At 38.5% G+C, this 25,916-nt stretch overlaps 1 protein-coding gene across 1 annotated transcript in view; it reads right to left on the bottom strand.

Annotated features, from left to right (window-relative positions):
- CCDC30 (coiled-coil domain containing 30) overlaps positions 1-25,916 on the bottom strand; it is a 2,524,512-nt gene that overhangs the window by 377,450 nt on the left and 2,121,146 nt on the right. Inside the window, exon 22 of the mRNA XM_044060442.1 lies at positions 6,927-7,092. Within this exon, the coding sequence (XP_043916377.1) occupies positions 6,927-7,092 (166 nt within the window). The remainder of the gene's footprint in view (positions 1-6,926; positions 7,093-25,916) is intronic.

A 25,916-nucleotide genomic window follows, 5' to 3' on the forward strand; every position in this document is an offset into this window, starting at 1 on the left:
AGATTAGCTAGGGTCCATATTCTATTATATTTTAACTATTACTAATGCCATAAGGCCTTCTTTATCTTCATACTTATAAATGATTTCTGGGTTAATCACATTTGTTTTCCATAAAATTGTTACTCCTTTTGTCTTTGCCTTATAAGTGGATTGCGCCAACATCATATATTCCTTAGGATTCCATTTGCAATTGTCATTTGTTTTGAAATGAGTTTCTTGAAGGAGAACAACTTGTGCTTTGTTCAGTTTTAAATATTTCAGTAGATTTGATCTCTTGCTAGGATTGTTTAAGCCATTGGTATTTAAAGATAATAAAGTTAAATCCATCTTTTTTTATTTAGACTATGTATTTTTTGTTTTATTGTGACTATTAAACAACATGTTTGAGCTTTTAAAGGAAAAATTCAGTTTTACACTTTGAGTGTTTACCAATAAAGTAATGTTTTGGTCAGGCATACTAAAAACATTTTTGTGAAATAAATTTAAATTAATAAATGTTAACAAAACTAAGATCTGCACTAGCCATGGAATGAAAATCATTCATAATCTGATGGATAAACCTAAATCCATCAGATTATCACTCATACCCTGACAATCCAGAACATCTGAGCTCCATAAATTGAATCATATGGAGAATATTTGTAATAGGAATAAGCAATATTTATATTATTTTGAACAAATATAGTACTATTGTAGATTAGACAGGAATCTAATACAATATAAATGTCTACTTATTGTATAAGCAATTAATATTTACATGAAAGATACATGACAAGCAATTCAATCATAGTAAAGTAGGATGTATCATATATAAAACCTCAGTAAAAGATTATAACACACAGTTATTTAACATATTCACCCTTATTGATGAAGTCTTTCAAAACGTATTACTTAATATAAATAGATGGTGATAATATTTATACCCAATGTTTATAATACAATGTATTTTCCTGGATATATCAGAATATATATTTCATTGTTTGCCAGCATTTAAGTAATCACTTTGTTGCTAATTTACTTAAAGCATCAAGTTTGTTTTATGTGAACACTGATGAAAGTTAGTGCATTTTAATTATCAGTGCATCCCTCTTTCCCCCATTTCCTACACATAAGAATTTTCATATGTCATTTCTTATTATAAAATGAGTGAAATTATAGGTTAAAAACAATAAAATTCACCTAGTGTTATTAATGATTACAAATTCCCTTTCCATATTTATAAATTGCCATTTTGTGGCATATACTGAAAGTGTTCAGATTTAAATGGCAACATTCTATTTTGTATAATTAGCAAAGGTCAAACTGAGTGATTATTGTCAATTTAATACTATTTGTTCAGAATGTGATTGTTACATTCGTTGACATTCCTAGTTCAGGCTTCTGTTGTTTACCTTAAACAACTTTGTCAGTTTGATGTCATGTATAAAACATTAGTTATCTTGGAAACCGCTTAAGTATTATATATGGTCAAGATGAGTTACAAAACAACAATTCAAGTTAAAGCAATTATATGACTTGTTATGCATATTTGCTTATATAAGAAAATCATCATGCTTCCCCTTGATGTTCAATTTAGTGTATGTCTTTTATGACAAGTTAAGACAGTAGTGTTATTATACACAAGCCCATGTTATTAAAAATCTGTCTTTAATATCTAAATTCAGCAGACGGTTTCATCTTATATGGCGATTATATATTTTATGTCTAGATTTACTAAAATCATACTTACGTAACAATTGTGTTTTTTTTTTTTGGCTGTTGGTTAGTTATTTGAGAGACCACAAGCTGTAATGCTTATTCTTATTATTAGCTCCTTCCAAGTATGTTTACACAGTCCATAGAATTTAAATTATGAGACCCTTCTAGTTTCTTATTTGTTATAGGTATATTTCCATCCTTACATACACACATATTAGTTCTTCAAGCGCGGGCAACAATGCCCATCCAGTTTTGCCAGAATACCATTCACTAGTTCATGTGGTGTGTTTCCAGGCTGTTCTTAAAATATCCAAACCAATATTTGTCCTGTTCCATGCAGTGACCACTCTGCTAGTGAACCACTCAACACACCTTCCATTCCCACAGATATTTCCACAAAGGAAATCTAATGACTCTCTGGCACTTCCTGGCAACCCCAAACACCCCTAGAATCTGCTATCCTCATATGCCCAACATGTCTGAGCAAGCTCACCTCCCAGAGCACTGCAAAGGGTACTATACAAGACCAAGTGCTTTTAGTCTTTCACAATAATTCAGACTTCCACTCTTATGTAAGTCTGTAGTGTGTTTGGAACAAAGTACATTTTAAATATAAAATTGCAATTATTTTTTTTAATTTTTTTTATCCAGAATCAACTTACTGAGCTAAACGAAGTGCTGGGAGACCATCAATATGTGTACATGTGGTTTAAAATAGCCCTTTTATTATATATATATATATATATATATATATATATATATATATATATATATATATTTAAAACCAAAAACTTCATTGCCGAGAATCATCTCGGAGGCTCCTCAGAGCCTTTCAGCATTACTGTCACTCTGTCTCCGTTACCATAGCAACCTGGGAGTGAGGCAGCTACCAGGAAAAGAATGGAGAGCAAACAGATAAAAAAAAAAAAAAAAAACTCCCAACAAGCCGCCACAAGAGATAACACATTCTTTCCAGCCTTCCCACCTCTCACTCAACAGATGTATAAACAAACTATTCTCATCCAAAATATCCAAAATCACAGTTTTATCCACCCCCTTCCCCTGGACCCAGGCTAAAACACCAAATGTCTCTTCCTAATACACAAGCATCGGTAAACCTCGATCACAAGCAGCAACCCACAGCTTCCCGGAGACAAAAATGGCAACATACAACTGCTAGACACAGCTGCATCCTCACACACCATGTCAGGCTTAATCAAACAGCACTCGAAGCTATGATACCTGCCATAATTGATATTAACTATGTTAAGACAGAATAATAATGACATTTGTACTAGCTGCCAGACACGGCTGCATCCACGCACACCATATCAGGATTGATCAAACAGCACTCGAGGCTATGATACCTACTATAATTGATGTTAACTATATTTCGACAGAATAATAATGACATTTGTACTAGTTGCCAGACACAGCTGCATCCATGCACACCATATCAGGATCGATCAAACAGCACTCGTAGCTGTGATACCTGCCATAATTGATATTAACTATATACAGACAGAATAATGATGACATTTGTACTAAGAGCTTGCTACTATTATTTAACCAGGATATACATGATATTTCTAAATTATACTTCAACTGAAGAAGGCATTAGTCACCATGACAGCATTTTTTTCAGAGCACTCTACTGTTACTGCCAGCATATAAGATGTTAATTTGTTACATTTGAGTCTGACCTCTGATGAATCGTACCTTGCTGAATTAGTTAATTAATTACTTAAAGTATAAGTAAAATAAATGAAAAATGAACAAGATAAGTATTCACTGAGTTCAAGTAGGGGAATAGAAACTTCTATGTATATGTTGCTTTGTTTGGCTTATATATAATGTAAATAGTAACCCATCTTGACCTACTTTTGTTTGTGAAGAATTATTGGACTCTGAACATTCTGAATAAATCATTACTATTTCTCAGTTGTTTAAGAAACCCTCCTTTTTTTAAATAAAAACAGATGACACGTGATGTACCATATCAGTTGATACTTTAAGAGATGTAGTTGTAAGAACTAGTTTTTTGGGACAGCTATCTTGGAATCAGTTTTTTGTTTCTTCTTTCTAGCATCAGCCCAAGGATTTGTTTCTTTTATTCTTTTAAGAGTAGGAGCCATCCATTCCATTTCTTCTGGGATAGACACTGGGTTGTTTTTGATGAATATAGTAGCTTCTTCTAAGTCATTAAAGGTTCTCATCTCATTGGCAAAAAGTATTTTTATCTTGGCTGGAAAGGCCAGCTGTGCTTTAATTTTGTTTTGTTTCAACAGTTTTATTATTGGCCAGACTTTTTTCCTTTGTTCTAGTATTCTGAAAGAATAATCATTGTCAAACCTTATCAGGCTTTGATTGTATGTTAAGGGTAATTTTCTCCAAGCAGATTTTAATATTAGTTCCTTGTCCAGAAATGAAAGAAATTTTATAACTATGGATCTAGGTGGAGTATTTGTTGAGTTAGAAGCAGGTTTCCTCAGTGCTCTAGGCGCCCTTTCAATTCCAAATGAAAGTCCCTCTTTCAAGTCTAAAAATTCAGAAATCCAGGTTAAGAATTAAATAATGTCTTCACCTTCAGTGTTTTCAGGCAGACCAGAGATCCTTTCCCTGTTTTCTAACTTATCTATTTTGTTAAGCAGCCATATATTCTATTTAAGCAGAAATTCTTTTTGGAATTCTTCCTCTTTGAGTCTCCCTTTAATGTCATTTACAGAAGTCTCTATATTTGTTATTTCTGTATGGTGTTGCTGTAGTAGTTCCTTAAGAGCATCAGTCTGTTTTTGAGAATTTAATTTGAGGTTTTCCAAGTCATTTTTAAAGCCATCCATGTTCAAAGATAGTTTCTGTAAGGCAGATGTCATCAATTGCAGTTCTTTTTTCAAAGCAGCATCTGGGTGAAAATTCCTTGAGTTGTTCATATTCAGTGACTCAACATATCTCCAAGATACTTGACAGGAAAATTTTTGTATAGCTCCACCAAAATTGATATGTATGTAGTTTAGTAGTTTCAGATTTCTGACGTTTTAAACTTGAGAATATATTTTCCTATATTATTATACTAGTTTATGGAGCTCTCAAAATTCACTGCTCTCAGTTGGCCATCTAGGCTCCGCCCATGGAAAGCCTTCTCGTGAAGAGCTAAAGAGTGGCTGGCTCTGGAGAGAACCTAGCTTTGAAAGGAAATGGCAGAGTCGGAGACTGGATCTAAAGATCAGGCTGGACCCATAACTCCCACAGGGTCTGGAGAGCTTTTCCTAGATTCCTTCTGTCAAGATCTATCCTTTTTATCTTTTTCTTTCTTCCTCTCTTCATCCTTATCTTTGTCCTTATCCTTGGGTTTGTCTTCCCTAGACGTATCCAATGAGGGGCAGCCCAAGAAGGTAGAGGCTGATTCCTCCTACTGTGGCTGGAAGAAGGCCTTTTTACACAAATTTTAGTCGAGTGTGAGAGGGCACTATGTGAAGGACAGCCCAAGAAGGCAGTGGCTGATTCCCACTACTGTGGCTGGAAGAAGCCTTTTTTACACCAATTTTAGTCAAGTGTGAGAGGGCACTAGGTCCAAAAGCAGAACATAATTGGCAATCTTCACTGAAATGTGACACCCTAAGGCATTTCTCATACTTAGGGTGTAGGTCTTGTAGGGAGAGGATTTTGTGACCACAAGTGACACAGTTTTTGAATCCTGAAGCCTTGTTGTACATGGCTGGGGAACAACCCAGCAGGAGTCCAAGATGGGAAAACATAAAAGATAACATCTAAACATGCTACCATAACAACAACAAAACACTAATCCTTACGTGAAAACTAAACAGAATAATCTCTATAGCTATGCTAGAAAAGTTAATGATATAAGAATATGCCTTTTTAAAGGGGAGAAGCACAGAAAGGTGGGAAATGCCAACTAGCCTGTAAATCGTAAGGCAAGACTACTGACAGAAAGCTACTGCACTGCTCTAAGTTAAAGAACAAAGGAAAAAATTTAGATAGTTAAAAAAGAAATTGCTTATCTTGACCAAAAACACTAAAAAGAGCTGAGCACTTAAATTACATCTGATTAGCATGAGTGTCAAACAAGTAAGGAACTCTGAGTGTGAAGGAGCATTATGGGTATAATGGAAGAGCATGAGCCTTGGATCCAAGAGTCCAAAAGTTAACACTGGATCTGGCTGGATTCACTATACCCAACAGATGAGGCAGACGGGAAAGACAACACTGGATCTTTTGTTGCAAAATTAGAAAAAAATCTGATGTATTGTGTGATAGTTTCCCCTGTTGCCAAAGTTTAACTCAACTAGAACTCAAAAAGACAAGTTAAACTGGCTGATATTCAACCCACTGAACAAAACCAGAAATGTTTTCTGAAGGGAGAGAAGTCCCCCCTCCCCCAATACGGAGTGCAGGCCCACCAACTCCCAAATAAAGGAATCACTGCTGCTACATACTGACACACAATTAGAAACTGCCAGCAGTGATTTTCTATAGAATACACTGAGCAGGGAATTCAACATCGGAGAGCTGAATTTGATGACTGGAGTCCTCATGAAACTGGCATTCAAATAACAGTAGGAAATCCAGGGTACTACCAGTGTTTTTACAACACAAATTCAAGCCCAGTTTTCAAAGTGCCATTGACAGGGCCCCCTCCAAATTGTATCTGTGCTGCCTACTAGTGCTTACCTTAAGTTGTTAAAACAAGGACAAGTCATTCATCAGAGAGTAAATAAATACAATTTTTTTAAACTAAAAATGTGTTATTTCCTCCTGAAGGGAGAGTTGCTGCAAGGCTCACCATGGAAATGACTTTGTTATACTATGTATGTTGTTGGTAATGGAATATTGTGACTATTTTGGAGGAAATTTGGCTTGTGATAAATTGGTTAAAAAAATGCAATTTCTATAAGTTGCCTTCTACCACGGAATGGATTTGGCTGAAGCACAAAATGAAAGTCTGCATCACAAAAGGTGCTGCTCAGCATACAAAGCTAATAAAGAAGTGATAGCTTACATGAAAAATTAGTCATCATAGTGTCATAGGATCTCTCTCAAGCAATTCAGGTGGTAGGGATGAACAATGAAAGTATGCAAAGAGAGATGACTGCTAACACGTTTAACACAAGGCAATCCAAATGTTATAATGTTACACTTAGAATTCTGTAAACATCTGAAATGAAAGAGAAAATACATCAATCTCTCTGGGGCATCACTCTCCAACTGACCTCATCTGATGCAGTTTCTTTTTCATCTGCCATAATTCTAAGGCGAGTCTCTTGTTGCTGAAGAAGAAGCTGCAGTTCAGTATTAGATTTTGAAAGACGTGCCTCTTTGGTGTGAAGAGCTCTTATCTGCTGCTGCAGCTCATCAACATTTTGTTCAAGTAGTTTTCTGCAGGTCATGATTAAAAAACAGTTAAATGAGTACTTAAAAGTACTGGAAAAAGTAATAACAGTTTAAGGAAATATAAGAAAGATTCATTAAATGTGGAATCTCGGTCCTTAGATGCCATGAAAACAAATCAATCAATCAGGACTAATCTACAGGAATGTCTCTTGTGTACTTACTTCAAGCATGGATCAATTGGTATTAAAGAAAAATCATGCACTGACCATAATAACAAATTTAAATGAGTATGTTAACAAGGATGGACTTGGTCATCCAGCTCTATTGTTATGGTTAAGTGCATAACTTTCATATCTGGTACAAGGAGGTCCATTCTGGTTAACTACAGAACAGAGTCCCAAAGCTCATCATCCTGGTTGGTCTCCCTCACAGAAACACGCCTCTGTTTCTGGTGGCACCAAAGGAAAACATGGATCTAGAGACCACATACAGCTTATAGTGTCTTGCAAAGGTATTCAGTGAAGACCACACAGCTAAGGTAGAAATACTATCAAAGGCTACATTCCAGAAAAAAAAGCTTAGAAGACAGACACAACTCTATAGCAATGTACCATACATTCAGAGTACAAAGGTTTATTATACATTTAATAAAATAAAATACAGTCAGACACCTGGCTACAGACACTTTAACACCACCAAAATTAATGATCAACTGACAGTACTTCCTTGGTGGCATTGATATATCAGCACAGAACTTGACCTGTCCATGAATATCCATTCAGTGAAATAAATGTCATCTATTCAAATAACAGAGGACAAAACTAGAAGGTGAAATGTTTGATGCAAGTTATATTCAACACCTACCACTGCCATGAAAGTAGAGTCTATGCACATGGAAAGTCTGTCTTTGTGGAACACAATTTCAGATATACTAAATTTAGACAATCTGAGCCTTGATGGAACAAAGTGCACTTTAACAAAAGAATAGTTGAGGTCTGTGTATCAAACATAGAGACATGTAGTCCAATACTAACTGCATATGAGCAGTATAAGAATATAGGCCCTTTGAGAAAGCCCAAATGGAAAGAAGCTAAGTCTACCCGCTTTTTTAAGTTTTGTTAATGTTGGGCTTGTGTGCTGAAAGGAGACCCTAGAGTACCATACAAAGGTTGATAAGGACTCATGTCATTACTGTAACTGGAAAAACTAAGTGATCATCATAGGGAGTAGAAATTCCAGGTGAGACGTACCAGAGGGAGGGGACAGTAGGGACCTGAAGGGCTGGAGGCAGTAAGGCTTCTCCAACAAATGAGGCCTTGGTAAAGGAAACCAAATTTGTCAAGGTAAAAACGAGGCTATGAAAATTATTCTGGACTTGTGTGGTTTGGCTTTCTGAAAAAACATCACAATCAGAGGAAATGGAAAGAAAATTAGAGGAGTCCAGGGGGCCATTTCTGGATGACAGTATCCATGAGACATTCCTCAGATGGAGGATTAATGGAAAACAAATTGCTGCACTTGGCACTGGTTAGGGAGGCAGAGGTCACACAAAGCTTCTCCCAACAAAAAAACTGCTTCCACTCTACAGATGGACTCTGAGATGACTTCTGTGGCATCAGAAGGCAACATCTGAGCCTGTCCACTAGGAAAGCTGGCTTCTCCTAGAATGTGGCTTTTGTACCCTCAATGCCTCTTAACCAAGTGGTAGTAGCAGCAGCTTCCCCCTATATGCTGATATATCAAATGAATACCAAGTTGTTAATGTGGATGGCTATTGCACCTTGGGGTAATAAGTCCTGGAAACCTTGGTGTATGAGAAGGATTGACTCATATTTAGTGTTAATATGCATACTGGCCACTGATTGTGACTGTACACTTTAGATAGCTTGCCTCTGAAAATGCCCACCCCCATCACAGAATAAAGGTATCACTGCTGACAGGCAAGGATCAGAAAAGCGTTGCCAAGAGTAAGATCTGGGGTGTGCAACTACCACTTTAGATGGCCTTTGCAAGCTTTGGAATCTTTTGTGTGTATAGTCATGGAATCCAAAACATAACAGTCAAATGAAGTACTCTAATGCAAAATCTTGCAAAGGATAACAAAGAACGAATCACTGCCAGCAGTCTCAAACCCATCTGGCAAAGCAGGACTGGGACAAACTGCAACTAAGGTATTTGGTAAACTAGTTTCTGAAGAAGAAGAAGAAGACCTTTGTCCATGGAAAAGGAGGTTCTGCATGCAGCTATGTCTAGACTGCAGCCTGTGAATGCATTCCGGCAAAATCACTCCAGCTGTTGTTTTGCAAGGTTTATTCTTAGTCCCAAGGAATGAAACAGTGTGATTAGGGACTCCCACACTGAGGTCAGACTATTCAAATGAGGGTGTAAGCAAGGGACAGTCATCAATGTAGGGAAACTCCTTCACTCTTTGGCAACTTTGATTTGCTGCAGCAATGGATGTGTATTTAGTGAACACCCTGATGCCTAAGGTGAGAACAAATGGTTAAGTTCTGAACTGGTAATGACTGGTACCCTCCTGGAAGTACTGATGTTTTCTGGTCTTTTGTGCTACGTTTATGTGCAAGTAGGCATCTTGGAGGTCCAAACAGCAAATCCACTGTCCTTCTGACAAACACGAAAGACTGGACTGAACATTTGCTATCCAAAAGTTATCTTTAGGAATGAAATGGTTTAGATAGCTCAGCTAGACAGTGGTTTTGAGATCCTCTCTTTTCTTTGCAACAATAAAGAACATGGAGCAGTAACCTAACCCTTTCTGATCTGGTGAGATATACTGCATGGCTCCTTTTTCTAAATGTTTTAAAGGTCTACATCGCTTCGTCAAAGACTGAAAATATTAAAGCTGATATGGTCGGCACCATATCAGCGAAAGTGAAAGACACTGAACGTTTTAACGGAAATCTCCGTAGGGGAAGATTTCCATTTACTGCAATGTACTGCAATCTCAGAGTTGGTATATTTAAGTAGTGGGGGTGTGGTGCAAGGGGGCTTGCACTGTTTAGTTGTTTTCTTTTTTTATGTTGAAAGTTTCAAAATATCAATGATATTGTGTCGACCATAACAGATTCGATATTTCGAAATTTTGATGATGTGATATAAATGCTGTTTTGAGACATCTCTTCTCATTTCACTCTGCTGATGGGGTGGGACATCAGGTAAGTGAAGAGAATGAGACTGGGGAGGGGTGTGAAATGGGACTGCATATCCTCTTGCAATCACTGTCTACATCCATCTCTCTTGTGTGACAACTAGCAACATGGGCAGCTGAAGGGACAGAACAGCATGCCCCCCCACACACTGTCTCCAGAGTGTAAAAGTCAAACAAAAACTCAAGGATTGAACTGCTGTCCCCTTGAAGAGGGACCAAGTCTTTCTTCTGGTAGTCATTACACTGTCCTCTGGGCGGGCAACCTTTCCGAAAGCTGCCATAAAAAGTACAGTTTTGTACCTACCATAAATGTAGATGTTCGAAGATCCACATTGCTGCAGTCCTTACACTTGGGTAGTCCGCTATCCACGGTCGGCCCGAATATCAAAGTATAAGGCTGACGTCGGTCAGGGCGCATTTAACTGACGTCAGGACGTCAGGGTACAAATGCGCATGACCGGCGTCATATCCTCAGTCTTTTCTTGCCCCAGATGTCAGAAGACCTTAAAAAGAAAGGTCAAAATCAAAAGACAGCAAACAAATAACCAACCACCCATGCACTAACTATATGTACAATATATACCATACACACAAAATGTACAACCCAACCCACACAACCACCTCCAAGAACAGAGGGGAAGGAGGGAGGGTAAATTGGACTGCAGCAATGTGGATCTTCGAACATCTACATTTATGGTAGGTACAAAACTGTACTATGTTCTTCATCTCACATTGCTGCAGTCCTTACACTTGGGTAGAATCCCAAAGCAGAGATAAGGGAGGATGGCTAACTATAAGGAAGCAGGAGCTGCCAAAATGCCCTGCAAAACCGCAGTGGCAAAACCAGCCCTGGACTTAGAGTAAAGTGGCAGGTGATAATGCCTAGAGAAGGTATGCACAGAACTCCAAGTAGCTGCTTCCAAAATATCCTTGGTTGCCACTCCCCTCAAAAAAGCTGTGGAAGTGGCAGTAGCCCTAGTGGAATGAGGCCTAATCCCAGCTGGAACCTCCTTGCCATGATGGGAGTAACAGAAAGCAATGCAAAACCCAATCCACTTAGAAATAGTTTGTTTTGACACAGGCTTGCCCTGAGAACTCAAAGCAAAAGAAACAAACAACTGCTGAGACTGCCTGAACCCTTTAGTGCTGTCCAAATAATAACGCAACTGCCTGTGTACATCCAAAGTGTGCAAAATCTTTTCCCCCTTATTTTGGGGATTTGCATAAAAAGTAGGCAAATGAATAGTCTGGTTTAAAGCCACACTAGAAACCACCTTAGGCATAAAGGAAGGATTAGTACGTAATGATACCCTATCCTTATGGAAAATCAAGAAAGACTCAACTGCCATAAGGGCCTGCAATTCAGAAACCCTTCTTGCAGAGGTAATGGCCAATAAAAAAGCAGTCTTCCATGATAAATATTTCAACTCAGCAGTAGCTGCAGGCTCAAAAGGTTGCAGAGTGAGTTTCTCCAACACAAAATTGAGATCCCAAGCAGGAGTAGGAGCTCTTCGTGGGGGTCTTATATTCTTTGCCCCTCTAAGAAATTGCTTGAACAAAGGATGAGAAAACAATGGCGGGTCGCAATCATAGTGAGCTGAAATTGCTGCAGCATGAACTTTAATAGAAGAGAAGGACAAACCTTTGTCCAGTAACTCAGTAAGATATTGAAGAGCCACACTTAAATTAGGCTCAGAAACATCAAAATCCTTTGCTGCACTCCAAAATAAAAATCTCTTCCATTTATCTGCGTACACTTTCCTTGTACTAGGCCTTCTAGCTTCCAAAATCACATTCAAAACTTGTTGTGGAAGTTGAGACCCTCTGTGGTTCAAAACAGAATATGCCAGGCTGTTAGGTGAAGAGAGTGAAGTTTGACATTGAGCAAATGGCTGTCCTCCTGTGACAACAGGTGTGGAATCGAAGGCAAAGGCCATGGAGGCTTCCATACTAGACTTCTCAGTAATGGGTACCAGTGCTGTCGAGGCCAATCTGGAGCTATTAAAATCATCCTTGGCTTGTCCTGTCCGACCTTCAGAAGTACCTTTGGGAGGAGAGGCAGAGGTGGAAAGGCATACACATGAAGATTGCTCCAATTGAAAGAAAGAGCATCCACTTTCCAAGCTGTGGGATGAAACCTTTTTGTGCAAAACTTTGGCAGCTGATGGTTTAGCGGAGAAGCGAACAGATCTATGTCTGGAGTTCCCCATGACACTGTCAATTTCTGAAATACATGAGGATCCAATTTCCACTCGTGGGGATCCATAATTGTCTGCTCAACACATCTGCTAAGGAGTTCTGTGCTCCTGGCAGAAACCTTGCCTGAAGATTGAGCTGTAAACTGAGAGCAGTCTCCCACAAAATCATTGTTTGCCTGCATAGAGGATAAGAATGCGTTCCCCCTTGCTTGTTGATGTACCACATGACAGTTGTGTTGTCTGTTAGAATCAACACCTGTCCTGGAAGAAGGAATTCCTTGAAAGCTATTAATGCAAACTGGACTGCTAACATCTCCTTCATGTTGATATGTAGATGTTGTAGTCTGACAGGCCACTTGTTTTGTATCCATTTTCCATTCAGATGAGCTCCCAAGCTTTGTCTGAGGCATCTGTCGTTAAAATCTGACTTGCCTCTGGCCGGGTCACAGAGAGTCCCTTGTTTAGGTGACATTCCTGAGCCCACCACAAAAATTCCTTCTGAATGCAAGGTATTATTTGAATGACAGTGTCCAGATCCTGGCAGTGCTGTGTCCATACATTTTTGAGATGCCATTGTAGCTTCCTCATATGCAGTTTGGCATTGGGAAGCACCAGAATACAAGATGCCATGAACCCTAAGGCTTGAAGGACTGTCCTTGCAGTCAGCCCGGACTGATGAGATAGTTGATGGAAGTAAAGGGATAGACTCTTTTGTTTGTCCGGGGTTAAAAAGGCCATCTGGGCTGCTGTATTCAGTCTCACACCCAGAAAGCACATGTCTTGAGAGGGTACTAGACTGGACTTTATTTCGTTCACAGAATACCCTAGGCATCTTAGCACTGCTATCACATATTCCAAATGACGAAGAAGCTCTTCCCTTCCTTGAGCCAGAATTAGGCAGTCGTCCAAATAAGGATAGATCTGTATTCCTTTTAGTCTGAAGAAAGCTATCACTGGAGCCAGAACTTTCGTGAACACTCTGGGCGCAGTGGATAAGCCAAAGGGCAATGCAGAGAACTGATAGTGAGAAGTCCCAGCTCGAAAACGCAGATACTTTCTGCAACTGAGTCTGATAGGAACATGAAGGTAAGCCTCCTTGAGATCTAAAGTTACCATCCAATGATCTTTGCCCAGCAGAGGTAAAAGCTGCTGCAACGTCAACAGTTTGAACTTGGGAATGTCCAGATAAGTGTTGAGGATAGATAAATCCAAAATTGGTCTCCACGTGTTCCCCTTCTTTGGTACTAGGAACAGGCGAGAATAAAATCCTAGGCCCACTTCTGGTAGAGGGGCCGGCTGTATGGCCCCTAGTTGGAGCAACAGAGAAACCTGTTTGTGAGCCTCTAGTCTTTGTTGAGGAGGAACGTCAGGCATGCCTTTGAAAGGAGGCAAGGTATGGAAATAAAACCTGTAGCCGTGGTGTATGATATCCAATATCCATCTGTCCTGGGTAATTAAACTCCAATTTTCTTTGAAGAGTGCCAACCTTCCTCCCAAAGGTGCTGCCAGACGAGCAGGCTCTGGCAGCTGAAAAGGTAGGTCATTGGGTCTGTTTACGAAAGGACTGACCCCTGCCCTCACCTGAAGCCTGTGCAGGAGAACTCCCTGTTCTAGGCCTGAAAGAGCCCTGAGCTCTGCCCTTACCACGTCTAGATCTACCCCTAGACTGGGAATCATAAGAAGGATACGTCCACCCCTTAGTAGGCCAATTTCTACTAAACTTTGGAGGCTGGACTTGCAAAAAAACTTTAACAGTCTGCATAGACTTAGCCTTGTCTTCCATTTTCTTTAAGACTGTCTCAACAGGAGGCCCAAACAACACGTCAGATTGTAAAGGAGCATCTAAAATCCTTGTTTTAACATGTTCAGACAAATTCTGATCCCTCAGCCAGGCGTGCCTGCGAAGAACAGTCCCAGTGGCAGCCACCCTAGACGAGGCCTGTACAGCATCAAAACCACATTGCAAAGAATGCTTACCCACCTGTTCAGAAACATGGACTAAATCTTGCAACTCTTTACAATCAATACCAACTGCCAGAGCATCAATCTTAGACTTCAATTGTGAAAGGAGATAGTTTTGGTATTTCAACATGTGAAACTGGCAATTCAGAGCCCTTATAGCAAGAGTGGAAGAAGTATAAACTTTCTTTCCCCATCTATCCAAGGCCCTAGCCTCCTTATCTGTAGGAACCGGATTCTTAACAACAGAAGCCTTAACACCTTTAGGCCCCTGACTAACAGTTTCTGGGTCTGCCCTAGGACTCTTAAAAAGATACCTGTGAACGTCAGGCACCCTGTAATACCTATCCGGCTTAACAGGAGCAGGAGGCGAAGAATCAGGATTAAGAGAAGCCTCTGTAAAAACATCTTCCACTACATCCAAAACAGGAGGTATAGCCAAAGGCCTATGCTGGGGTAAAAACAGAAATTCCCTAAGCCTTTTCCTGGAATCAGAGAAGTCCTGACCTTCCCACTTAAAATGCTCCATCATGGAATGAAGAGTTTCTGAAAAAGAAAAATCCTCAGGAGGAGTAGCAGAAGGAGTAGAATCATCCACATCAGAATCAGAATAAGGAGAGTACTCCTGCAAGTCTTCAGCCGAAGACTCTGAAACATCTGAAGCCTGCTCTAAACCCCCCAGCTCAGGCTCCACCCTAGGTCTTTTAGCAGGAGGGGGCATAGAACCCCTGATCAAAGTAATCAAATCTTCTGCCATTTTAAGCACATGCTTTTCGGGCATAGTACCGAAAGAGCTAGGGGTAACACCAACTGAAGCTAAACCTGGCCTGCCCCTGGGAGAAGCCTTAGTAACAGAAGGAGAGGGCCTAGCCACCTTAGGAAGGGAGGGGAGTATAGTAACCTGAGAAGCCCCCTCAGCCTGACTTGCCTCCTGAGAGGCCACATCATGCAACAATAAAGTCTCACTCTGGGAACACAAAGAAATCTCCGGTGGAGCCACAGGCTCCACCGACACCTCTAAAGAACCGGCGTCCGTTACAGACGGTTCTTCTAGCCTAGGCTTAACTGTCTTGTCCTTGCGCTTCTTCGAGGAAGAGGGCGTCGGAGCATCCGACGGCATTTTATAATTGCACCGCTTCCCAAAGACTAACCTAGCACAATCCAACCTTCTCTTTATAGTGCGTTTGTTAAATCTAGCACAAGAGCGACAGCCAACAACGTCGTGCTCAGGCCCTAAGCAAGGAATACACAAAGTATGATAATCTCTATGCGGTATCTGTTTCCCACAAGAAACGCAATTATTAACTTTTTCTGACATCCGGTAAATGACTGAGGCAAGAAAAAACAAAAATATTCCCCAACGGGGTACTTAGCCAACTTTGAACTCGGTCTGAAACTTCTAAATCGAAAAATCTCAGAACGCCAACCGGCACTTGCAATGCTGCTTCTGCATCGGACCATGCGGCAAAAAAGACTGAGGATATGACGCCGGTCATGCGCATTTGTACCCTGACGTCCTGACGTCAGTTAAATGCACCCTGACCGACGTCAGCCTTATACTTTGATATTCGGGCCGACCGTGGATAGCGGACTACCCAAGTGTAAGGACTGCAGCAATGTGAGATGAAGAACATCTGCTGATTCTTTCCAGACCTTTAATTACACCATTATTGGCTTCCCCTAAAGCAAACTTGATGCTGTTAAAAATGTGGTTTTCCTTTTCAGATCCAGGTTCTCCAGGTTTGTGCATATACTAAGTCAAAAAGAGTTCAAAATCATCAAAGGATGAGTTTAAAAGGTCATCTTAGAGTCTTTGGCAAAGTCTATTAAACCAGAGCCGAGTTAATACTGGTACTTGCAACTTGGTCCATACCCTTACTCGAGCTGGTTCAAAACAGATAATATGCTTGCCAACTGTGATATACTCTTTTGTTTAAAATTCCTGTGTACAAAATAGTTAAGCAACTGCAGCATCTCATCTGACAGCTGTTGCTGAAACTAATCATATGGCCCTCAGTAAAAAGTTGAAAGATGTGAATTCCTGAACCTGTTGATGGCCATCATAGCTAATGATGCCTTATTGGGGGTGGGGGTGGACAGTGGGGCTCTGGGGTATAAGTCTTTTTAAAGAGCAGCTGCTGCCACAATCAAGTCAGACTTTAGGGTCTTTGACCAGCAATTATAGTCTACAAGAGGACGAGGGATCCTATCCAGTTTCCATAGGAGAGAAGCCACAATATCAGGATTGTCCCATGTCAGAGTCGTAGCTAGTTTAACTCCTATCTGTTATGGAACCATCCAGAAAGTTGACAGGGGAGCCAAAATGCCTCTTAGAGTTGTCTGTGGAGAGGATAATGGATCAGTGGGATAAATCTCTCCCTGTCTCATCATCTCTATACCCCCAAAATTTGGAGTCAACCTGGGAGAAGGTAAAAGAGATGGAACCTTTGACCTCTGTTATCATTTGAGGTTAGAGACTCAGCAGAAATTAACATGCTTCTATTTCATGTGTTTTGTGGTTTCTGAAGTGATCATTTCAAGGAGGATGAGGAAACAGGTGATGTCTAGATGCCACTAAGAGACACTTCACAAGGCTTTAGGACCATCCATCCAATCATTTGACAATATGGATTGCCACTGGTTTGAAGGAAGGAGTGTAAGTAAGTACAGCAGGACCTAATATCAGGGCTGGGACAGATGCAAAGGGAGGCGCATGCAAAACTTTCTGCAATGATAAAACTATACTATTGTTGACCTCATATTCAGGGATGACGCTTCAGCACTGACTACTAGAAGGCTAGCACTATGGGGTTTACCATCAACACTGAGCACAACTGTGAAGGGCTGATCTCCAGCATCAGTATCAATACACCCATCAACACTGGCTTCATCTAGAACACTTTCCAAGATGACCACGCACTGATCAACAGCTTAACTTTAGTTCTCCCAGTGTGAAAAAAAAAAAACAAAAGACAAGAGCCTTGAACTTTTACTAAATTCATTTACTGGCTATTGGATGCCAGCAAAGAAGATACTAAGACAGCCTCAAAGAAAATCAACTAGATAAGGTGAGGAGAAAACAATGACTGGGAAGAATCCTGTAGCTGTTCAGCAAAAAGCAGTTCAAGCTCCAGCTTTGGTGCAGTATCTGGCTTCTAGCAAACTAGGATTAAAAATAAGTCAAATGTGCTCAGAGCTGATTAAAACTAACAAAACACTGATGCAGTATATCAACTCAAATAAGAAAAAGGCTAGAACAAATAGAAAAGGCTTTAAAGAAATATTCAGATGAGCTGATGTTGTTGTTGTTTGTCTTTCGGCTTGTCCCGATTAGGGGTAGCCACAGTGGAACTCCAGTCCGCTAATGATTGGCAGTTGGTTTTTATGGTGTCAAGTTGCAAAAATCAGACATCAAAATGAGGAAAAGGTTTGGTGAATACTAGACTATTCAAGAAGAGATGTTTCAAAAATGGTAGACAGAGGACAGAAGCACATAGGGAAAATCTGAGATTTTCTGCTGTACCAGAGAAACTAGAAGGAACAGACTGCATTAATCTTATGAAGGCACAAATAAGCATCTGGGCTGGCATTCCACAGCAGGAACTGTTAACTGAAAGGGCACACCATGCATATGCTCCAAATCTGGCCACGAGAAAGCAGACAAGACCTGTATTAGTAAAGATGCAAACTTACCAGCAGAAAGAGTTATTCCCAACATACCTGTGGCAGAAGGGCAAAGTATTAAAAGCTGGAGACAGTACAGTGTTTGCGGAAAATGATTATTCACTGTACACCAGGCAAAAAAGAAACACATTTATTCCAACAATCAGGGAATGACAACAAGCAAGTGTGAAATTCAAGCTGCTGTATTCAGCTGTCTTCAGAATATTTTTACTTAGAAGATCAAAGCTATTTTTGATGCATAACAGACTATGGAGGAAATGCAAAAGTATGCCAAACAAAAAGTGAGCCATCAAGCAGAAGTGGACTCTCCTTCTCATTCTTCTGATGATAAAGCACATCAGGAGACTGCCAGTGAAACCTTTTCCACTGTTCCAAAGGAAAATGCTTGAGAGAAAGAGAAAGGGACATAAGTTGACTAGAAGAATCAGGCGCAACTTGGAATTGAACCAGAATCTACAGATGGGAGATGGAGATAGCACAGGAAGAAGACCAGCAACTTGAAAATTAGTGAATAAATGTTAGACTGCAAAGCATCAATCATATTTGTGAAATATGGCTGTACAAGAAAAAGTAGAAAGTAAATTTGTGTTGACTTTGTTAAACTTGTGGGGAACTGAAATGTATTTGCCTCACTTCATGTCATTAATGTTTGGAAGGATACTGAAAGGAGGGGAAGAAGAAGGAAAAACATAAGTAAAACAATTTCTGTTCTTTAACAGTATATCTATGAAATTTTACACAATATAAATTGCATGTTTTACAGTAAAACATTTCAGTTGTTCTTATTTGATAAAAATACTAAAGTAAACATATGCATTTTCTCTTCTTTTTTAGTATTAAGAAATGTGGGCATTACAATGTAACAAGAGAAAAAAAAGGCTACACAAAAGTATGTTTAAGTTAATAGGCTGAAATATTGGGTTGCTTGAAGTGGGGGATGGAGTGCAAAATTGCACAGATCATAATATATGTAGAGTTTATATGTTTGCTTTTACTTTTGCATAGCTAAATGTCTGGATTAAGACCCTTGGCTTAATCTAACACCAAGTTTTAAGATGAAACATGTAAATAAGAGAACACTGAATATAATGAAAGTTTTCCTTTAGCAATAAATGTTTCAGCTTGTCTTTAGAAGCCTGCAGCTGAGGACAACATTTTTCCTCTTACGTTTCCATGGAGACAAGCAGCTAACAGGGCAATAAGAAGCCAGCATATTGGTTTCTTTAAGGCTAAAAGTTAATGTTTTATGAAAGCATGCAATCTGTTTTCACATCTGTGAGGAGAATAAAGATAAAAAGAGAACAAACACCAAGTAGTGTAAGTAGAAGCACAGGCAATAACATGCATCTTAGTATGGGTAACCTCAATTTTATGTTAATGATTGTCTGTGTTTTCAGCTGTCTATGCTCCTATTAGGACAGGTAAACTTCATTACTTGAAGATGTACATAGTTTTATGTGCTTGTACTGAGTTAACAGGTTATGGGGTGTTCAGGAAGTGTGGTTAGTTTTTTGTTTGAGGTTTTCATTAAAACAAAAACATCATGAAAAATGTGACGTAGGTTCCAATGTTTATTAGAAAAAATCTGTATAAAGGATTAACCTGCCACACATTAGTGGGTGCATTCTACAAAAGCTGGAAACAGACATTTAGAAAAACTGTCATATATAACAGGTGGGAATAACTTCTTATAACAGCCATTCTTTCTATATTATATTGGAATGTAGATGGTTTCACAGGTGTAAGCAAAAAGGAAAGAATATTTAATTATATTAAGAAATGCAAAGTGCAAACAGCAATGAAACAGTAGACACATTTAGAAAGAACTGAGCATGTGAATTTGACAAAGAAGTGATTTCAGGATGGATATTCAGCAGAATTTCAGGGACAAAGGAAAAGATAAGTACTAATTGCTAGAAGAGTTCCAATAGTGATAGAAAAGGGGAACAAAGACCATAATGGCAGCTTTGTGGTACTACGGGGCAACTGGCAAGGGAAGAAGATTATGTTGGCATGTATTTATATTCAACCTAAAACTGCTATTATAAAGATTAAAAAACTGGGGAGAAATTATTAGCTTTCAGCAAGGAATATTACTTATAAGTGGGGACAGCAATTTGATTTACAACAATGAGGTGCATCTGGAGGCTTACAACAGAAAATATAAGAAGAGAAGGCATATTTCTGAAGAGATTTATGAAAACATTTGGTATGGAAGACCTGAACTCAGTATTTGGAATTCAGAAAGAATTTACTTATTATTCCTAATGTACAATAACTGGGCTAGGCTAGATAGAAATTATACAACTTCTAACTCTAAATATTAAGATTTATATAATGATAAGGTTTACAGAGGAACAGAAATGTGTAAGTATATAACTTCACCAATCAAGCCTAAGGAACTGTTGAACAAGGGTTACAGACTTTGATATTTTTCAAAAGATGATGTTGAAAAGAAGTTTCATTCTGAAAACTGTATGCGACCGGGTGCGGCCGGGGTGCCTTCTGTGTGGAGTCTGCACGTCCTTCATGTGGTTGGGTCAGTTTCCTCTGGGTGCTCCGGTTTCCTCCCACACTCCAAAGACATGCAGCAGTTGGACTGGACACACTAAATTGGCCCTAGGAGTAAGTGTGTATGCGAGTGGTACTGATGAACTACAGTGGCATGGCTAAACCTTGGCTCAAGATGATTGTCACTGTTAAAGTGACACCCCAGCCCTATGTGCAAAAATGAGAAAATGGGCTGAGAATTGTATGATAGCTTATTTTTTTTTGCCTTCCGAAGGTACATAAAGATCCATTTAATCCTCCAGGATGTCCAATTATATCTGCATGTAATTTACAAATAAAAATGGGCTTTTTTAACATAAATACTTATTGTCCTCAGTAGTGAAACTGACATTTTATTTTGGACTTGAGGATCTCTCATTTTTTTTTTTTTTTTTGTGGTGAGAGCCCAGTATCAAATTATGCTATAGAACTCGTCTATTTTTGTTAAGGTAATTTTTCTGAGTTTAATGGGAGGTTGTATCAACAGATGCAGGGCACTGCCATGGAGACCAATTTATTTTTGGGCCTTCCTAAAAATGGGCATATATACTGCAGATTTTTTTCAAAAATATGTTATCAAGTACTTTAGTTATATAGATAATTTAATATTTGTATTTCAGGGAGGACAGGAATTTGTGCCCGATTTTATGAAATTTTTACAGAATAATAGATTTAATTTGTGTTTTAATGGCCTAAAAGCAGGTCAGAAAATATCTTTTTTTTTTGGACGTCATGTTGGAAGGCAATACTGGTGAAGGCATACATACTAGAATTTATAGGAAATTTGAGGATGGTACTTAATACTTACATGGATTTAGTTGCCATCCTCCACATACGTTGTCAACCCTACCATATGAAGAGTTCTTGAGGTTGCATCAATTATGTAATAATGACGCAGATTTTAGTGAAGAATTACATTTTGCAATAGAAATGTTTATAAGAGGAGGCTATAATAGGATAAGTTTGTTAAGAAGTACAGACAGTTTTAAAATAAACAAAGGAGAAAATAAGTCTAAAATTTGTACTAAGTAGGGCCATTTAGTTGATTGATGGCTACATATAGCTCTTTTAGTATGGAAGTAGTGAACCTGGTAAAATATTACTAGGGTTTCTTAGTGAAACATAAGGATTTTTATAATGTGCTAGATAAAGTATTCAGGGATATGTTGGTACATGGAAGGTTTTTTACTATAAATAATACAGGTACTATGCCTTGTGGTAAATGCTGTACTTGCAAGCATGTTGTGAGAGGTTTTAATAAGATTAATGGAAAAAATATAAAATACAGGGCAATTATATTTGAGATACAGAAGGAATACTATATGCCCTGAAATGCCCATGTACTAAATTTTATATAGGCGAAAACAAAAGGGCTTTTAAAGTAAGATTACAGGAACATCTGAGGGACATAAGGAAGGCTAGAGTTGGCAGCCCTGTTGTAATGCACTTTAAAGCTCATCATCACGTGGATGATGAAGGGTTACAAGTCACAGTTTTAGATCATGTTTATGTTGGACAATCTGATAATTTAAATGTGAAAAATAAATTGTTATAGAAGGATTCAGTTTTTATACAGAAATATGATACACTGATCTCTAAATGTGTTAATGTAGAATGTAACTGGAAGATTTTTATTTAATTATATAATTGTTTAATTAATATATCTAATAATGTACTAATTAGGGTTAGTATATTAGGTGCTGTGTTTCTTGGTAATTTTGTACTCTGAAAAGGCATGTGAGCTGAGGAGCTAGGAGAAAGATTATTTTGAATAAATGTTTTTTGAATCATCTGGTTTTGTGGTATTTTGCACAATATTTTGGTGCTGGTGTTGTGAAGTAGACAGAAATTAAACTTCACAAGAACATGTGCATTTAATTGAGAACTTTGGCACATGTCCACTAACTTTTTCAAATCATGCATCAATAACTACTAAGATAAAAATGCACAGCAATGAAGTATAGATGTGACACAGACACTTCCCAACCTCCTTTTAAAAAGAGGGGAATTTATAGAATGGGTAGTAGAAATTATTCAGGAGCTATTATAGACAATGCTCCACAGGTTATAGCTAGTGAGTGGGATAAAATGAAAGTGAATTTTAAAACAGGGTAGAAATAAAAGAAAAAGAGATATGTTTACGAACTAACAAGTACTATTTAGAAGGGCTGACAAAGGTTAAAGAATTACAGAATAACTGGAATCTCACAAAACAAGAAAAGGCGCAACTGAAGACTGTTAGAGAGAAAATAAGAGAGTACCTGTATAATATGTAGAAGTTTAGAAAGACTACTGTGAAGCAACTGTTTTTTGATGATAACTCCAGATCACAAAAACTTTTGGCACAATGACTTTGGCAACATAAAATAGAAAGTGTTGTCAAAGCTGGGTAGCCTATAACAAGAAAATTAACCAGAGATCCTGTAGCTTTACTACAGATGTTTGGGAAATTTTATGAAAATTTGTATAAAGTATAGAAGTGGGGAAATCGAGAAAAAACACAAATAGAAATATTTATGGTAGACTTAAATATGCCAAGGTTGTTAGTAGATGATGCTCAACAGTTAAGTCAGCAAGAGAGGAGATGAAATAAAATGGTAATGCATGACCATAAAGTATCCTGGAATAGATGGTATTCTTTTTGAAGTTTGGGAATTAGGAGGGAAGAAAGTGATAAAGATCTGGAAGGATTTGTTTAATATTATTTTAAAAAGAAGGGAAGCACTAACACCTTTTAAAAAGCTGTGATGTCTGTAATACCTAAAGACAGTAAAGACCCATCAGATCCAGATTCATATAAGTCCATTTCAGTTTTAAACTATGACCATAAAGTGTTTATGTCTATAATGGCTAAAGAGAGTCAAAAGTGCTGACAAAATTGATAGATAATGATCAATGTGGTTTTGTGGAGGCGAGGTAAACATTTGACAACATTAACAGAACAATGACAATCCAGAGAGAAGCAGAATGTAAGAAAATGCTGCTGCTGTTGGGTCTTGATGCATAAAAAGCATTCAATAGAGTAAGCTAGGATTTTATGAGTAGGACAATGGAAGCACTTGTATTTACTGATCCAGTAATATGGTTCATTAGGAAGACATATGAGGGATTGGAAGCAAAAGTCAAAGTGGGAGGGTTCTTCTCTGATAAGTTGTTTCTGAACAGTGGAACGAGGCAAGCACGTCCTCTTCCCCTTTGTTATTTGCGTTACATTTAGAACCATTGTCAAAGAAAATAAGGGACTCAGAAATTCAATGATATAACTGGCATGACAATCAAATAAAAGTTTGCTTTATTTGCAGATGATATTTTTACCTGATAGAACCAGAAAAGGGACATCTCAGTTTTGTAGAACATTCTATATCCACACATGAATTGGTTTAGCAATACTCATATTGATGGGGACATATTAAAATGAAGTATTTAGAAGTATGGGTTAAAAAGGATTCTGTTATTGCAGCTAAGGATATGTGGGAAAAGACTAAACAAAAGATATCACAAAAACTGAGAAACTGTAGGCTCTTGCCTATGGATATGGATAGGAAGATACAAGTAGAAAAATGATTTTAGTCGCTTTACTTTTATACACAGGTTAGAAGTATTTTTTTATCAACCAGAGAAGAAGTTGTGAATATGAATTAATATAGATTTGAAGAATTTTAGCGGGTAAGGGAAAAGGGCAAGAGTCAAGTGAGATAAGCTGATCCTTCCAGTAGAAGGAGGTTTAGGATTACCTGAGGTTTAGGATTACCTGATTTGAAGGGATATTTTACAGCTACACAGTTAAGGCTCTTATACATAACACAAGCAGAAAGCTACAAATCAGCATGGAAAGGGATGATGATGAAGCAGGGAGTAATTCAAGAAATAAGGACGGAGTGGAATTTTGGATGCAGATCCTTAAGGAGAATAACAGTCATACAGAATATTATTATCATAAAGAAGTACAAAGTATACTAAGAACTAAGCCAACATGGGAAAGCAGAAAGGAGATTCTGCTGATAGGGCTAACTGCAATTAGGGGTACAGAGAATAGGCAAGAGGGGCTGGAATTTACTGGAGGAAGCTGGTAAAGGAATCAATGTATTGGGAGCAAATAAACAGTGAGACAGAGAAAGGTAATACAATGGGAAGAGGCCAAGAGGACTTTTGCAATACATGCTACAGATTGCCTTTCCTCATCAGGGAATGATATCAAGAGTACAGACAAAGAAAAAGGGTAGGGGACTCCTAAATGAAAGACCTGCACTAGTTGAATCTAGTACAGAAGCTGCTGTTAAAAAAGGGATAATTAGTAGGACATATAAAATCTTGCACAATAACTACAGGAATCAATCAGAAGAGGTGAGACAAGACTGGGAAGAGACATTAGATACTTAATTAAAAAAAAAAAACAAGGGAAGGACATTTGTATGTCTCCCAATTATGCAACAAACTATAGAAGATTTAGGATATTTGCTGGAAGAGATACTTTTATATCCCAAGTAGACTCCAAAGTATTTTTCCTCAGGTAGATGGCAAATGTTGGAGGTGTAAATAGGAAGAAAGAACTACCTGGGAGCATATGTTCCCAAAGTGTAATGAGTTGTCAGACTTTAAAAATTCCCCACAAAGTACAGTGTCAGGAATACTGGGTGAGCAAATGAATGACAGTCAAATTTTTTAGATTGTTCTTGGTTTTAGCGCAATTCTTCTTTCTTTTTTGAACCTCCCTGCTATTGTTTTCTGAAAGACTGTCCTCCTGTACTCTGCTGATATTGCTTAACCTGTTTCCTATAATGATCCTGAACTGGAAGGAAAGTTTCCATTGAATTTAGGTATGCAAGCTTAGGTAACCCCATGAATTAACTTTCCCCTTTCATCAAATCTTCTGAGGACCTCAGTAGAGGAAGAGCCAAACTCTCTTTATCCAGGGAGGCATTCAGGAGCCCAGCTTTCACATCCACTGGTAAATTATGAGAATGCAGCCAGGCAAATCTTCTCATCACTGACCAAGTGGCAAATGCTCTAGAAACAGCATCGGCAGTGTCATATGAACATTTTAGTGAGTGGTTACTTACCTGAGAGACAAAAGATATTATATAATTCAGAGAGTCCTTAATCTCCGAAAGAAAGAGGGTCAACAATTAACTTACGTGTATTATCAAAAGAAGCCAGCAATGAACCTTCTTGTATTATAAGAAGCCAGCAGACATTTAGACTTATAAGCATGACAATTCATTATTCGGAAGGCTAAAATGGAAGACATATGAACATTATTCCTAAACCTTATCAGATGGAATAGGGTTAGCTGCATAAGGTGTTTGGCA

The sequence above is a fragment of the Protopterus annectens genome, chromosome 2.part0 (assembly GCF_019279795.1).
Source record: "Protopterus annectens isolate FY-2018-M chromosome 2.part0, PAN1.0, whole genome shotgun sequence".
NCBI lineage: Eukaryota > Metazoa > Chordata > Ceratodontiformes > Protopteridae > Protopterus > Protopterus annectens.